The sequence below is a fragment of the Spea bombifrons genome, chromosome 3 (assembly GCF_027358695.1).
Source record: "Spea bombifrons isolate aSpeBom1 chromosome 3, aSpeBom1.2.pri, whole genome shotgun sequence".
Classification (NCBI taxonomy): Eukaryota; Metazoa; Chordata; class Amphibia; order Anura; family Pelobatidae; genus Spea; species Spea bombifrons.
The window spans coordinates 7,346,806-7,360,292 of NC_071089.1; the positions used below are offsets into that span (position 1 = coordinate 7,346,806).

The 13,487-nt window shown below is 43.2% G+C and overlaps 1 protein-coding gene across 3 annotated transcripts in view; it reads left to right on the top strand.

Moving 5' to 3' along the window:
• The first annotated feature begins 11,283 nt into the window (after positions 1 to 11,283).
• The window catches only part of RAB3GAP2 (RAB3 GTPase activating non-catalytic protein subunit 2), a 28,676-nt gene continuing 26,472 nt past the window's right edge, over positions 11,284 to 13,487 (top strand). For all 3 annotated transcript variants that reach the window (XM_053459652.1, XM_053459651.1, XM_053459653.1), the window contains exon 1: positions 11,284 to 11,475. In XM_053459652.1, coding sequence (XP_053315627.1) covers positions 11,379 to 11,475 — 97 coding nt within the window. In that variant the 5' untranslated portion in view covers positions 11,284 to 11,378. The remainder of the gene's footprint in view (positions 11,476 to 13,487) is intronic.

Sequence of the window (13,487 nt, forward strand, 5' to 3'; positions counted from 1 at the left end):
CGCTACATTTTATATCTGATTTTTTTCAATGAATCCATAACATCTGAGTTTTGACATGTTTGATATCGGAGAGTAGAATGAAGTTTGTCATTTGTTGGCGTAAATGCATCGGCGATGACTGATCCATATTCATCTAAACTTAGAAAAAAAAAGGCTGTCGTTGCTTGGCAACCATCTCTCGCATCATCATTTGTGCATCCTACAACCCACCGACTGCAGAGTACCCTGCCACGGCCATGTTGGTGTTACCATCCAAAACCAATAGACCACAACTATTCCTTTCCTATAGTTTGAGTCTAGAATTTGTTGCATTTTACCCCAAAACAAAATCCGCAATCGGGAAACAGTAAAATATACCAATTTATTATTTTATGAATAATGATTTCCACCCTAGGAGATGACACTGCCATGGTACCAAGTTCCCAACCAAGGACAAACAGACATAAGCGTGGAGATGGCTGGATATGGATTTATTAATGTTTTTTTTAAAATAAAATATTTTTTAAGACACAGAAACCTATCGCCATGTGTGCTCAAGGCGGGGAAGTTGGGGTCTCATAAGAACCCCCATAAGAGCCGTTAACAAGCCTGTAGTTCATAGGTTACCCCCTCTATTTTGTACGAGTGGACCCGTGGCTTCACTGCCCCTTTAAAGACATTATGGAGATATGTGTTTCCTCCCCGATCTTCACCAACATTTCTGTATTTGAATGAATTCCAGCAATGGCTTCCGCCTCGACGGTTTTGTGAATGGCTATACGGCGGCTCCTTTGATGAGAAGCGGCGAAGGATCAGAGGTGGCATCAGTTGCATAAAACACAACACCTTCGATCATTTAAGAGAAGACTTCTGGAGACGGTTCCTATGCGGCTAGTCCGTCTCGTCCTCCGATCCCCTACAGAGGACGGCAGATGAGGTGTGATATCGCGCGGCCGATGCTATTCTAATTGTTTTACTGTTCCCTGGCTTACAACTTACTCTGCTGGGTGCTGCTCTCCTATGGAGACAGTGAAGAATGCATGATTGCGGGATATAAAACCGCGTTCTGTTCTCTTTCTTTCTCTCCCAGCAGGCTTTGTTGTTGGACTGGACTTGTTGTATTTTATTTGTATTAATTGCTCGCACTATTGTTGCAAGTAATAATTATTAAAAAAAATCACCGTCCTAAACTGATGAGATCTAGAAGGATCCAAACAAGGGATTACGACTTCATGTATTTCGATCTACCTGTATACTAACGTCCACTCCCCATGCGCGAATGAGTTGTTAGGTGTGCTGTACCCTGCAGCAGTCCTTCTAAACAGTTAATCAGATGGGCTGGAAGAAATCGATGTATATTGTGCAGATAACTCCTCTTTATGTTCAGGAGAAGTAGAAGAAGGAGAAGATGAGCTGCAGCGCTTTTTTGTATCTCCGGTTTGGGGTGTTCGGTCTCCTCCTGGCATCAAAGGTTTGGGGAAGTAAAGCCCATGGATCAGAAGTACCAGCCTTGGCCGGCAGTCCGCCCGTCGGAGAGCGACTCCTAAAATCCCACCCAAAGACCAGATACTCAACCACAGTCATCCAAAGCCCATTTACTGATGGAGTAACAGATGTGTGTGACGCCTTCTCAGAACGCAACAATGCATTTCTCTGAATTACACAATATCCAGGGATGGTGGCCAGTTCTATTTATTATTTATTCGGTTTGTTAAAAGGTTACGTTATGCTGGTAAATTCTCAAACGTATCACAGAGTAAATAAATGATTACGATAATTTAGTCCTTTTCCTTAGCACTTTTGTTTGGATTAGAATTACCAATTACAGTTAAAACTAATTTCTTGTTGTGAAACTGCAATTCCCATAATGCTCCCCCGTTTAAACCCTAGAGGTCTCCCTTATAGAATGCTAGCTGAGCATCATGGGAACTGTAGTTTCCCAGCAGCCGATCTCTAATCCTCATTGCAGAATTAATCTGAGCTCAACCTGTTCAAGGTCACCGATATTCCGAGTGAGATCTTCTCCGCTCCGGACTAAAAGCCACAGCGTATCATAATCTCGGGGCTTGAAGCGCGGACAATCTGCCAGCAGCTATTTAGAGTGGCGTGCTCCTGATATACCTGCATTGATAGCCGCGCATGGCATTTACGCCCTGTCGGGGTGGTAATTGAACAGTGTACAGGATGTATTTACTCCAGATGGGATCAGCAACCCTCTATATTTCTGCTCTCGGAAAAAATCTTTCCCTTAACAGATGTCTGATCAGCACGAGGAACGATTACTGGAAAATTGCAGATTTGTCCTTGGACGCGGAGCTTTATGAATGATTAGAAGCTTGCACGGCTTAATACACAATATACGCAAAAACATTCCCGGTTACACATCCGGGGGATCCGTCTGCTCAATGCAGAGCTTATTAGCCTTAAAACAATATATGCGTTGGTAGATTATTGATCCGTCATATTAGTATGTGCATTTATATTATGGAGTTTATCCATTCTTGGCGCCAATTTTCCACATCAATAAGCCACTGATATAATAACAAACCCCTGGCTCATGTCACCTACTTAATGCTCCTTTGGCCAGAGATGCTGTCTTTTAGACTGTCACAAACTGGACCACATTCTGAGAGCCATGGAGGTTTCACAGAAGGAACTCTGCAGGGCAGGGGGACCATGTCCGAGAACCCAACAGGACGCTTAGAGCAGACACAGGAGCCCTTCAGAGACGAAAGGTAGCCTCAGGGTCTAGTATGGAGCTTAGAACAGGAGCAGCGGGCTAAAGCCATTGCAGGAACCCCGACAGGAACCCAACAGAGCTGGAAGCAGAAGACTCACGGAGCTGGAAGCAGAAGACTCACGGAGCTGGAAGCAGAAGGCACTACAGTAACATGGTCAAGGGGGAAATGAGGAAAAGGAAGGAGGACTAGACGGGCAATCATACGTCAAAGATGTGGAAGGTCAGAGACAGTAGTGCAAGCGTAAGCAGGGCCACAAAGGTTATGGTATCCTTGAATAAAAGCTTTAACCTCCTTTTGCATACATATATCACTATTACTATAAGACGTGTAAATACAGTTGTGTATAAAAACCTACTATGCGTCCAGAACGCAATAGGATGGCACAGCGTGTGATGCAGGTTTAGCAGCACTGGCTGGGTGCTAACAGCTTAGGTACGCGGGCATTGGGTGCAAGCACCGGTAAACTGGTATACGTTCATTGTGTGGATGTTTGGGAATTCCCTTCTAAAAAGCATCAGTTCCGCTGGCATCTCAGATCCCCCCCTGCTGGCTGATCACACACATCGCAATCAGGATTGTAAGGGCTTTTAAGCCCGTCTCTTTGATCGCACTCATCTCTATCAGATTGTAAGCATTATAGAGCCCCGCTGTCTTATCTCTGTGTGAGCAGAGCGAGAAACATTTCTCAATCTGTCAGGAAAAAAGAAAACACGAATATCGATTGAAGTAATATTAAAAAGACACGTATACAGTCCCTGATCCGGTGACAGGAGTGTCCCTTAAGGTTTAAACAGAGCCAAAAAAATCTCTAGTAAAAAAAAAAAAAGTTTTAATAAATTGAAAATTAGAAATGAAAAAATGCAAAAAGGATAAAATTTGCTAACATTATGTAGCCCTCCCACTACAAATATTAATATTAAAATTAATTAATAATTAATATTATCTGCCATCAAATTCTATATTTCTTTTAAAAAATATATATTATGTACGGAAGCATATTGGCCATAACATATTTATGTGGGGTGTTTTTTATTCTGGGTATGTGTTGAACTTAATTTTTATTATTATTATTTACTTTTTAATGTTTTATTTGTAGTATGTTATTCATACTATATGATGGACTGGACAGTTAAAAAAATTCATCGATAGAATTTCTCATAGGACCCCAAAAAGGCAATATAGGATTTGTGTCGGTACGCCAACCATGAGGAAAAAAGGGAAATTATGGTTAAAGGGGCACTCCGGCAATCGTAATCCCCATGAGGTCTGCTAGACATGAAGGGGTTAATCTAGAATGGATCCTCCCTGAGTTTAGCAAGTGCTCACAATGAGTGGCGGTTTATCCCAGACATGACTCTCATACACCACCTAGGGGTGTCCGTAAAAAAGATTGATCGGACTTCGGCCAATAGCTGCCTCGGTCATCGATGGAACTAACAAGATTCTTAACTTTTTAAAATTCTTAAATTCTAGTTGAATCTTTACAAAATATGAAATACATAGGGTTTTTTAAATTTTTTTTTTTTTTTTATGGATCCCTAAGTGAGTGCAGGGAAAAAAAATTCCGTTCAACACCTGAAATTTGAAATTCGGAAACGATATAAAAAAGTTTAAAAAAAAATCTAAAACGGCGAATTATAACATGCAAAAGCAACATAAAACTAAAAAATAGAAGATGTATCGGTTTCCCAATGCTCCATTTTCCAGAATTAGCGGTAATGAATCATAAAGCGTAGTATAATGTATAAAGGTTGGTAATTCCGATAAATTTTCTATTACCCTCAAAAAATATTTATAATTGTAAAATTATTATTATAATTTTTTTCACGCATTTATTTTTGAAGACTATGTTGTGATTTTTGTTCAGTTAGCGGTGTGACTTTGAATGTTCTGGAATGTTCCTGGAAACTGCAGCCACGGACACAAAAATGCTTAGTATAAAAACTATACATAGCAGTAAATATATTGGATGAAGCAGAATCTGAGCAGCTGAGTAATTTATACATTTGTGATTTTTTGTTGTTGTGCATTTTTGTTAAATGTTTACGTATTGCATTTATTTGTGCATCATGCTAAAGATATTCGAATGTTAATATATTAAGAACATTTTCATTATTGCTAATCATGACTTTGCCCTTAATTATGTCAGTCTGTCCGCCAAGGTCGTGCCAATGTCAATGAATATAATTTGTACAGGTTGAGTATTATTTCCCCTTTTCAGTGCTGATATCTGGTCTTTAAAACTACAATTAGCTCCCCATGGTGACGTCAGAATAATATGCAGCCACCGTTTCATGCGGAGAAAGTTCCGCGACCCAATGAAATGGAACGTAAAGGGTTAAGGTGATTTAAAATCCGGGGTGAGTTTCCCCTGTGCTGGGGTAAAACATCATGGGCAAGTAGGAGTGTGCACTCATCGGTCCCCACTGCACGAACCAATAGTATGCTCTGTAGGTCACATGACTACTGTGATCATCAAGCACAGCTATTACATGGGATGATGACACCCGAATTCGGGACGGATTGCAGCTATACAAATAATAACAATAGTAATAATAATAGTAATAATAATAAATAGTAGTAGTAGCATGAGAGGTAGCCATTTAAGAATCTGTAACAAACATGAAACTGGTTATTTTTAACTCAATTCAAATTTAATCATATATTTGCTGTTTTATTTAGGTAGACTTTAAGGAGCTGCCACTTTGATAACTTGCATTCCATGTAGCGAGTCCTTTATACCTGTAATTGCAAGCTCTGCGGGTAAGTTCCTTTTTTTTTCTCCAGATGTGTCTTTGCACCCAGTATATGTCAATTCTAGCGTGTTATAATTGTAACAGTGAAGCCGTATAAACAAAGTGTACACGGATATACAAACGCACCAAGATCCGCGGTTTCCCCGAGATTTCTTGTTTCCTTGGAAACTGTCATCACTTATATGAATTTTGGGAACTGAATGTAAGCAAGTGCTTACCCTGTCTCCACCCAGCCATCACAGAACATGATATACCTTTTACACATACATACACATGTATATATATACTGTATATACATATCAATATATATATATGTGTGTGTGTGTATTTATATATATATATATATATATATATATGTGTGTATTTTTATATATATATACACACACACATTCATACACATATCTGCCAGGTTATCACCAGTTTTTTGATTATTAAAAGGGGCCTCAATGCCCAATTTATTTTAACCCTTTCACGACAAAGCCCGTACATGTAAAGGCTCACGATGCATTGTCTTTAATGGGTTTAAGGACAACCTGTTGAATTTCCTGAGTGTATTTGCGCTGTTCTCCCCATCTCCTTAAATTCCAAGACTTGTGATGCATTGTTTCCCAAAGACTCCTTTAACGCTGGGTCGGGGGAGTGGCATGTAACCACGCCCACTCCCTGCCCAATTCCCCTCCCACACCCAACCCATTTAATACTTTCTAGGGCCAGCCCTGCCCTTGCCCAAGGCTAGCCCTGCCCATCTTGTGCCTAGCCCCACCTCATCTATGGATGACTCCGCCCCTTACAGAGCCGGTAAAGGCGAGGGAGAGCTCCGCGTAGCCTGCGCTGAGAAGTTCCCAGTCATGTTTATTTAGAAGCACTGCCATGCTTGAAATGAGGCACGTTGTGCACAGGGGAAACGTTAGCGGACGCCGACAGCTGCTTTATATCCGTGAATCTGACGGGGCGCGTGATAATTCCCCGCCGTCCCCACGCCGATCTCACCAAATACATTTGACAGCCATAATCCATCAGTGAAAAGCCGAATTCCCTTCGGAGAATCTCAGATCTCCGTATCCAGGTGCAGCCCGTAGATTGCCTTCCTGCTCTTAACACAAGAGACTGCCTTTAATATAAGCGGTAAATCATATTTCTGAGCAGTTCATATACTGGCAAGCTGTCATAATTTGCCCCTTCACTTGGATTCACTGTTTGAAAACAGGTGACTTAAAGGGACAGTTTAAAGTCCCTGACAGCCGCGCTAAAGAAGAATGTATATTAAAGTACACTTTAAACCCCCCCAGTTTCCTGCGGTAGAAGCTGCAGCCCTGTAGCTGCAGCTATTCTCCTCTATAGTCAGACAATATTTGATACTGATTCCCTGCTTGATTCAGCCAATCAGTGAGAGGAAAGTGCTCCAATTGAAATCAGCGTGGGCTCTTGCCGTGCATACGCCCGGTACCCTAAGGGGCCACTCAACTATCGTAAGTGCATACGATGGCTGGAGTGTCCCTTTAAACCCAGCAATATACACGGACGCATTTCAGATATGCTCGGGATTGACAATTTGGCGTTAGGGGGTGTGGTTGGAGGTGTGGTTAGGGGTGTGACTGGGGATGGAGCTTTACTGAGACTTTTTATGCGACCTTATGAACTATTTTGTGATCAATTGATATACAATTTTGTAACTAAGCAAGAATAATATATTTTATTTGTGCAATTTCATTTATAAACATGCATTTTTTTTTATGCCAAAAAAACTTTGGATAAGATTAATGTTAAAGGTTTTATTGTAGTTTCGCATGGAACGGCATAGCGCAGAGAAGTTTTAGCTTTTATAAATAAATAATATTCAGTCTCTCTTCTTTTAGTAAATGAAACTTCACTGCTTCATAGAAAAGAAGCCAAATCCTGCCGTGTCTGGAAAACCCCCCCTTGTTTATTATTAACGACGCTCCCCGAGCCTGTAAAACCTTTCACATTTGATCATCTTTGCGGATCTTCTGTTCTTTTATTTTATGAAGACTTTTGTTAGCTTTTTCTTCCTTTTTAGATGTGAAATACACGAAATTTGCAAGTTACCGGCTTTGATCACAGTTCTGGGGCAAGTGATTTATTCATGAGTTCTAGAAGCTGACGTTTGAAAATCAGACCTTGACACCTATTCCCTTTTTTTTTGGCAGCTCCATGCGCAGCTGATGCTTCCGTGTGAGACGACTGGGCTATGACAGTGCATTTTCCTCTGTAATTAATCTTTTCTTCAACTCAGAATGAGGGATTTTATATAACATTTGCTGCGTACTTCGGGAAAAAGTGAGGCGTTAGAAAGGTTGGTTTAGGTATCTACTTTATTAGCCTCTCAATAAAATTGAGCTCATGGAGGTACAAGAAAGGAGTTCGTGGTGTGTTGGGATATGATGTCATACATGGTACCCTGGAATGCAGCCTATGTGTAAAGAGGCCAGCTGGGCAGAAGCTGAGAAGAAGATCTCACGTGTATCCAGTCCATTGAGCAGCACCCAAGAGCCGACAAGGAAACACTTACCTTTGGCGCTGCCGCAAGTCACATCCAGGGCAGTGCCACCTGCCGCCCCTTATGCGCCGCTGTCCTTGGCGTGGGGATATGATGCCATTTCCTGGCGCAACATTTTTAAACAAAGCACTTCACAGAAGGAAACTGCGGAGGACTGTGTGCCAGCTCTGCACAGCCCTCCATAGTGTTAATGGACCGGTTGGAGAGATCACTCTTTTAACCAGCCTGAGGTTACCTGTTTTGAGGCAGAGGCACAGCATCTGCCACCCATTCCTGGGACCTCTCTAGGTTTGGCTCTTAGTCTATGGGCGTACCTGGGAACTCTCCGGGTTTGGCTCTTAGTCTATGGGCGTACCTGGGAACTCTCCGGGTTTGGCTCTTAGTCTATGGGCATACCTGGGAACTCTCCGGGTTTGGCTCTTAGACTATGGGCGTACCTGGGAACTCTCCGGGTTCGGCCTGGAGAACTACAGGAGAAGTGCTGCTTCCTCGGTTCTCCAGGACATTACCCCAATCCTCCTGGTCACGGAAGGGGGGTCCTGATACTGTCCGCACATTTGTCCTTTAAATGGGGGGTGTTTCCTGAGAGGTCAGCTGGCCCGCCCACTGACGTCAACGGGACCGCCAACTGACATCAGTGGGCAGTCCTGGCTGCGTCCCGCAAGGGTAAGCTCTGGATAGCCGGGGCCCAAAAGATTCCAGGTATGACTATGGAAAAATTGCCCTGTCTTTGGTTCTCCGGGTCACAGGAGCAGAGTTTAGGCATGCCAGACACCCTGCCCATTCCCCCTGGTTCTGATGGTGGCCAGAAAATAAGATGATGGAGCAATTGCCTCTTTGCTAGCCCCCCATGGTCACACCTCAGCAGAGTTTCGACTAGGAGAAACAAGCAATCGGTTTTAGCTGCAAAGATGAAAAAAATAAGCTCACGACGGGTCATTGTTAAACACCACATTTTGTGGCACAATACTGACAGATTTAGCTGTGTTTACAGAATAAAGAAATTTACAGAATAAAAGAAAGTCCAACATTTTTGTCCTTTCTAAGACCTTATATATTCTCATTGACATTGAAAAATCATAGTATTATTATATACACATTCAACTAAAATATTCAAAATATTACCCAAACCAGATGTAGTTTACGAATGTCTCATAACTGGCGATTAATGATGGCTAAACCAGATTAAATGGAAAGTGACGCGGTAAAATCACTGCTATTTAGTGACGTTAATATGACTTTGATGAATAGGCCCCACGGAGGGAAGCTGTGCAGACACAATAAAGAATCATATCTCTGGAGAACAATATATACCCATAACAGCACGCACTATAACACTATCAAGATTAATGATCCCCCAGAGGTATTAAACGTGGCTTACGTCTGAAAGCGGAACATGGCAGATTCGCTTAATATTCGTCAAGGTTACTCCAAATTATACAATAATTCAATTTATCTATTCAGGCCATTACGCAATTGTGATGTTAGCCACGATATAGTCCCAGCCCCATGTTTAAATGCCAAATAAATCTAAGAATAATTCATATCAAGAGTGTGACCAGATCCTAGACCAATACGGAACTGGAAGGGCAGGCAAAATTAAGTTAGACGTAAACAATAAGACAGTTGTATATTCACTACGGAACTCTTTCGGTGTGACCCAGAGTCGCTGGCTGAAGGATTGCCTCCCAGGGTCTCCGGGTCACTCTAATCTCCACTCAACTCCCACTCTCAACCCAGGTAATGGTCTCTGGAGCTAGCCTTGCCTTTGTTCCAGCTAACCCCATCCCCCATATGGCTAACCATGACCCTAATGCGGCTAGCTCTACCTTTGTAAAGCCATTCCCACAGCATGACATCATAGCTCGGAGCTCTTCTTCACTTGAGAGCGTTAAGGAGATGCGTACAATACGTGTTCAGTGCCAGTGACTTCATTGGGATTTACTTAGCAATTGTGAGTGTTTACCCAAAGCCGTATGGATTGTGCAATCAATCTATGTTTAAAGTTATGGTCCTAAACCAAGCACACCAAATCTTTAGAAGGAAATCTAAAGACATAACAAAAATATGGTTGGTCTTCCAAGCGGGGCGGCCATTGTGGGTGTCAGGTCTCCAATCTTCCTTTTTCGGGACTGCACTCACCACGTGGGGGGTATCCAGCCCCTTCCTTTCCTCCTAGGATGAACTCTAAAGAGGATCTTCTAGGGCCCCCCCCCAAGGAGAAGATCCAGTGAAGTATTTCCGGGAGGATGGCGGTAAAAAGACACGGCCCCCTCCACCGACCAGAAGCTCAGTGTTTAAGAACCCATTGTGGCCTCTTCAGTGCAAAGGATCCATTTTTACCATTTTTACTAGAAAAAGTGCTTCTACACAACCCCCCCCCATGTGCCAAGCGTCAAGCGCCCTGGCGGACCAAACCAGACCCCAACTATATACTCTATTCAACTTAATGACAAAACAATCACTTTTACAGTTTAAATGAAAATAAACTTTATTTCTCACATTGTATATAGCTGCTGTATTATTGACTGTGATGAATAAATTGTATTGACCACCATAAAATATACTTTTTACAGTATTAAAAACCAAAATCCCTGTTTTTATGAAAATGTTACACTTCATAGGCTAGGGCAGTGAAAGACATCTGAGAAGAGAGAGGGAAACAATAGAGGACACATTAACACACACACAAATACTGACAGACACACACCAACATACTCTGACACTTACAAAGTCTGGAACGCGGCACTCACCTGAGGGAGAGCAGAAAACACACACACAGATGTTGACACACCCACCCAGACACTGACACTAAAATCAACACACAAACATAACACTCACACTAACATGCACTAATAGACACTCGCACCAACACAGACACTGAGAGTCACACAACCAGCACAGCACAAGCTGCAGTGCTGCTACTTCCACGGGGTCATGGAACACAACGTTAAGAGGAGCAGGTAACACTGTTTTAAATGGGCTATGGAACTTAATTACATAACAGATATTGTTAAAATGCCAAACTCCATGCTGTGATATTACAATGAGTCGCCTGTCTGATGTGCGAAATAACTGTATAATGGATACGGCCGTTATGCCAGCAACATAGCAATACTTTCCAGAAAGAAAAATGGCTGACTGTGGGTCGGGCTCCTGTCATGTGACTCACCAGTCGCTATGGAGATGCCAGGCGCTCCCTGTTCCGTGATTGCTGCGGAGAGAGAAGGCTGCGCATGCGCATGCGCTCGTGGCGACTGCGCGATCTCTGACAGCTCACTGTGATGACGCACTTCCGCTGAAGCTGCTCAGCAGCTGGACAGAAACCCGGAGCCGGTACCGTGAGGCGGACAGGGTGGACTCTGACCTACCAGAGTCAGGGAAATGGCCTGCACTCTGCTGGAGTTCTGCCGCTTCCAGGACCTTAAACCAGTCCGGGATTTCCTATTCCCTCAGCAACGGGAGGAGAAAAAGAGCCCCGGTGAGTGAGAGAGGGGGCAGCCCTGTAATATGCGGCGTGTACAGTGTATAGAGCGAGCCAGGAGCCTTCCACCCTGTATAGACCCTGTATAGACCCTGTATAGACCCTGTATAGACCCTGTATAGACCCTGTATAGACCCTGTATAGACCCTGTATAGACCCTGTATAGACCCTGTATAGACCCTGTATAGACCCTGTATAGACCCTGTATAGAGCAAGCTGTGCAGTGTTTACACTATACACACTGTATAAAGAATGCCATTTGTACTATACATACAGCGGTCATTTAAAGGCTTTATTAAATACTGGTGGTAGCCAGAGATGTGTGTTATAGTGTATAAACTGCATCCCATGTTGGTGTAATGGTTTTACGATATGTGTTGATGGTGCATCTGTTTTGTATATTTGCTCAGCGAGCTATAGTGAAAATATTTACTACGGTACAGTGAGACTGTGCATTATGTACATACAGCCACGCCGCATTCTATACTGACAATTATAAAGAATACTGTGTGGTACTATATAACATGTATGTAGCGGTGTTGTGTGTTAATAAATGTATGGCAAATATATAGATGACTTATGCATTATCTAAGCTTTGTGACAGCGAAGTAGCTTCCAACCGTTATTGGCGTTTACCATCTGAATACTTACTGCCCCCCCCATCCATACACTGTGTTCTAAAGAATTGTGCCTTGTGGTTGTGCATAAAAGTCGGGGGTTTGCTAATAATACTCTGATTAATCAACAGGGCATTAAACACTTTGTTAGCGTTTTGTAATATTCACTATCGTTCAAACGTTTGGGGTCGCTTAGAATATTCCTTGTTTTTGAAAGAAAAGCTAATTTTGGCCATTAAAATAACATGAAATGGAGCAGAAATCCAGCGCAGACGGGGTTAATGTTGTAAATGACTATGGTAGCTGGAAATGGCTGATTTTTAGTGGAATCGCATCATAGGCGTTAGAGACCCTTTTTCACTCCCATCACTCCTGTGTTCCAATGGCCCTTTATCACTCCCATCACTCCTGTGTTCCAATGGCCCTTTATCACTCCCATCACTCCTGTGTTCCAATGGCCCTTTATCACTCCCATCACTCCTGTGTTCCAATGGCCCTTTATCACTCCCATCAGGCCTCATAATGTAAATTGAAATCAGTGAGATGAAACTGCAACTCTCCTGTCAACTCTTCCCTTTAGTAAATAAGCCCCCTGAGACAATAAAAATTGCCAGGACCAGTTGTTCTTCATGTATTTTTCTGATTAATTTCCGCCGTGATCTCGCCTACAATCCCTGAACCCCGGCCGCTGCAGCTTCTGATTCCGAGCAATCTGTGGCCTGTCATTGATCAAATAACGTTCTGGGAATGCTGCCATATTCTCCGATGCTCCGTGTTCCTTGCGGGGAGCCAGGACTAGGAATTGTATCGAAGCGCAGCGTGTCTTCGGTTGTGTTGGTGGGTGGCGGGGAGATGCTCCAGGATGAGGTGCATGTGACAAGGTTCTGTGTTGTACATATTGATGACGTGTGCACAGAACATGTGGTTTACGTGTGTTCCGTCGAGTGAGACATTCTCCCTGGGCTGCCAGAAGGTGAATATCACAGCCAGAGCTCTGCGGGTTTTTGCGCTGATTGTATGTCGGCCACTAACAGGGAGAGTTGTGCTTCTAGCCCTGGGGATAATCTCCAACTTTAAGCTCTTGCGGTGGAATTTCAGAATATCGTGATTTCCATTTATTCAAAGAAAAAGTCCCAAAGCTGTGGGAAGAATATGTTCCTCTAGATCCCTGGCCAGAACCAGCTGGCCATATTGGTCCTATTAGGCGGCCACTAGAGAGGAAGTTAATCGGCTTGCCCATAGCAACCCCCTAGTGCAGGGGTGTCCAACCTGCGGCCCTCCAGCTGCTGCAGGACTACATCTCCCATCCTCCTCAGCCAGCCCCTTAGCTGAAAGAGCATTATGGGAGATGTAGTCCTGCAGCAGCTGGAGCGCCGCAGGTTGGACGCCCCT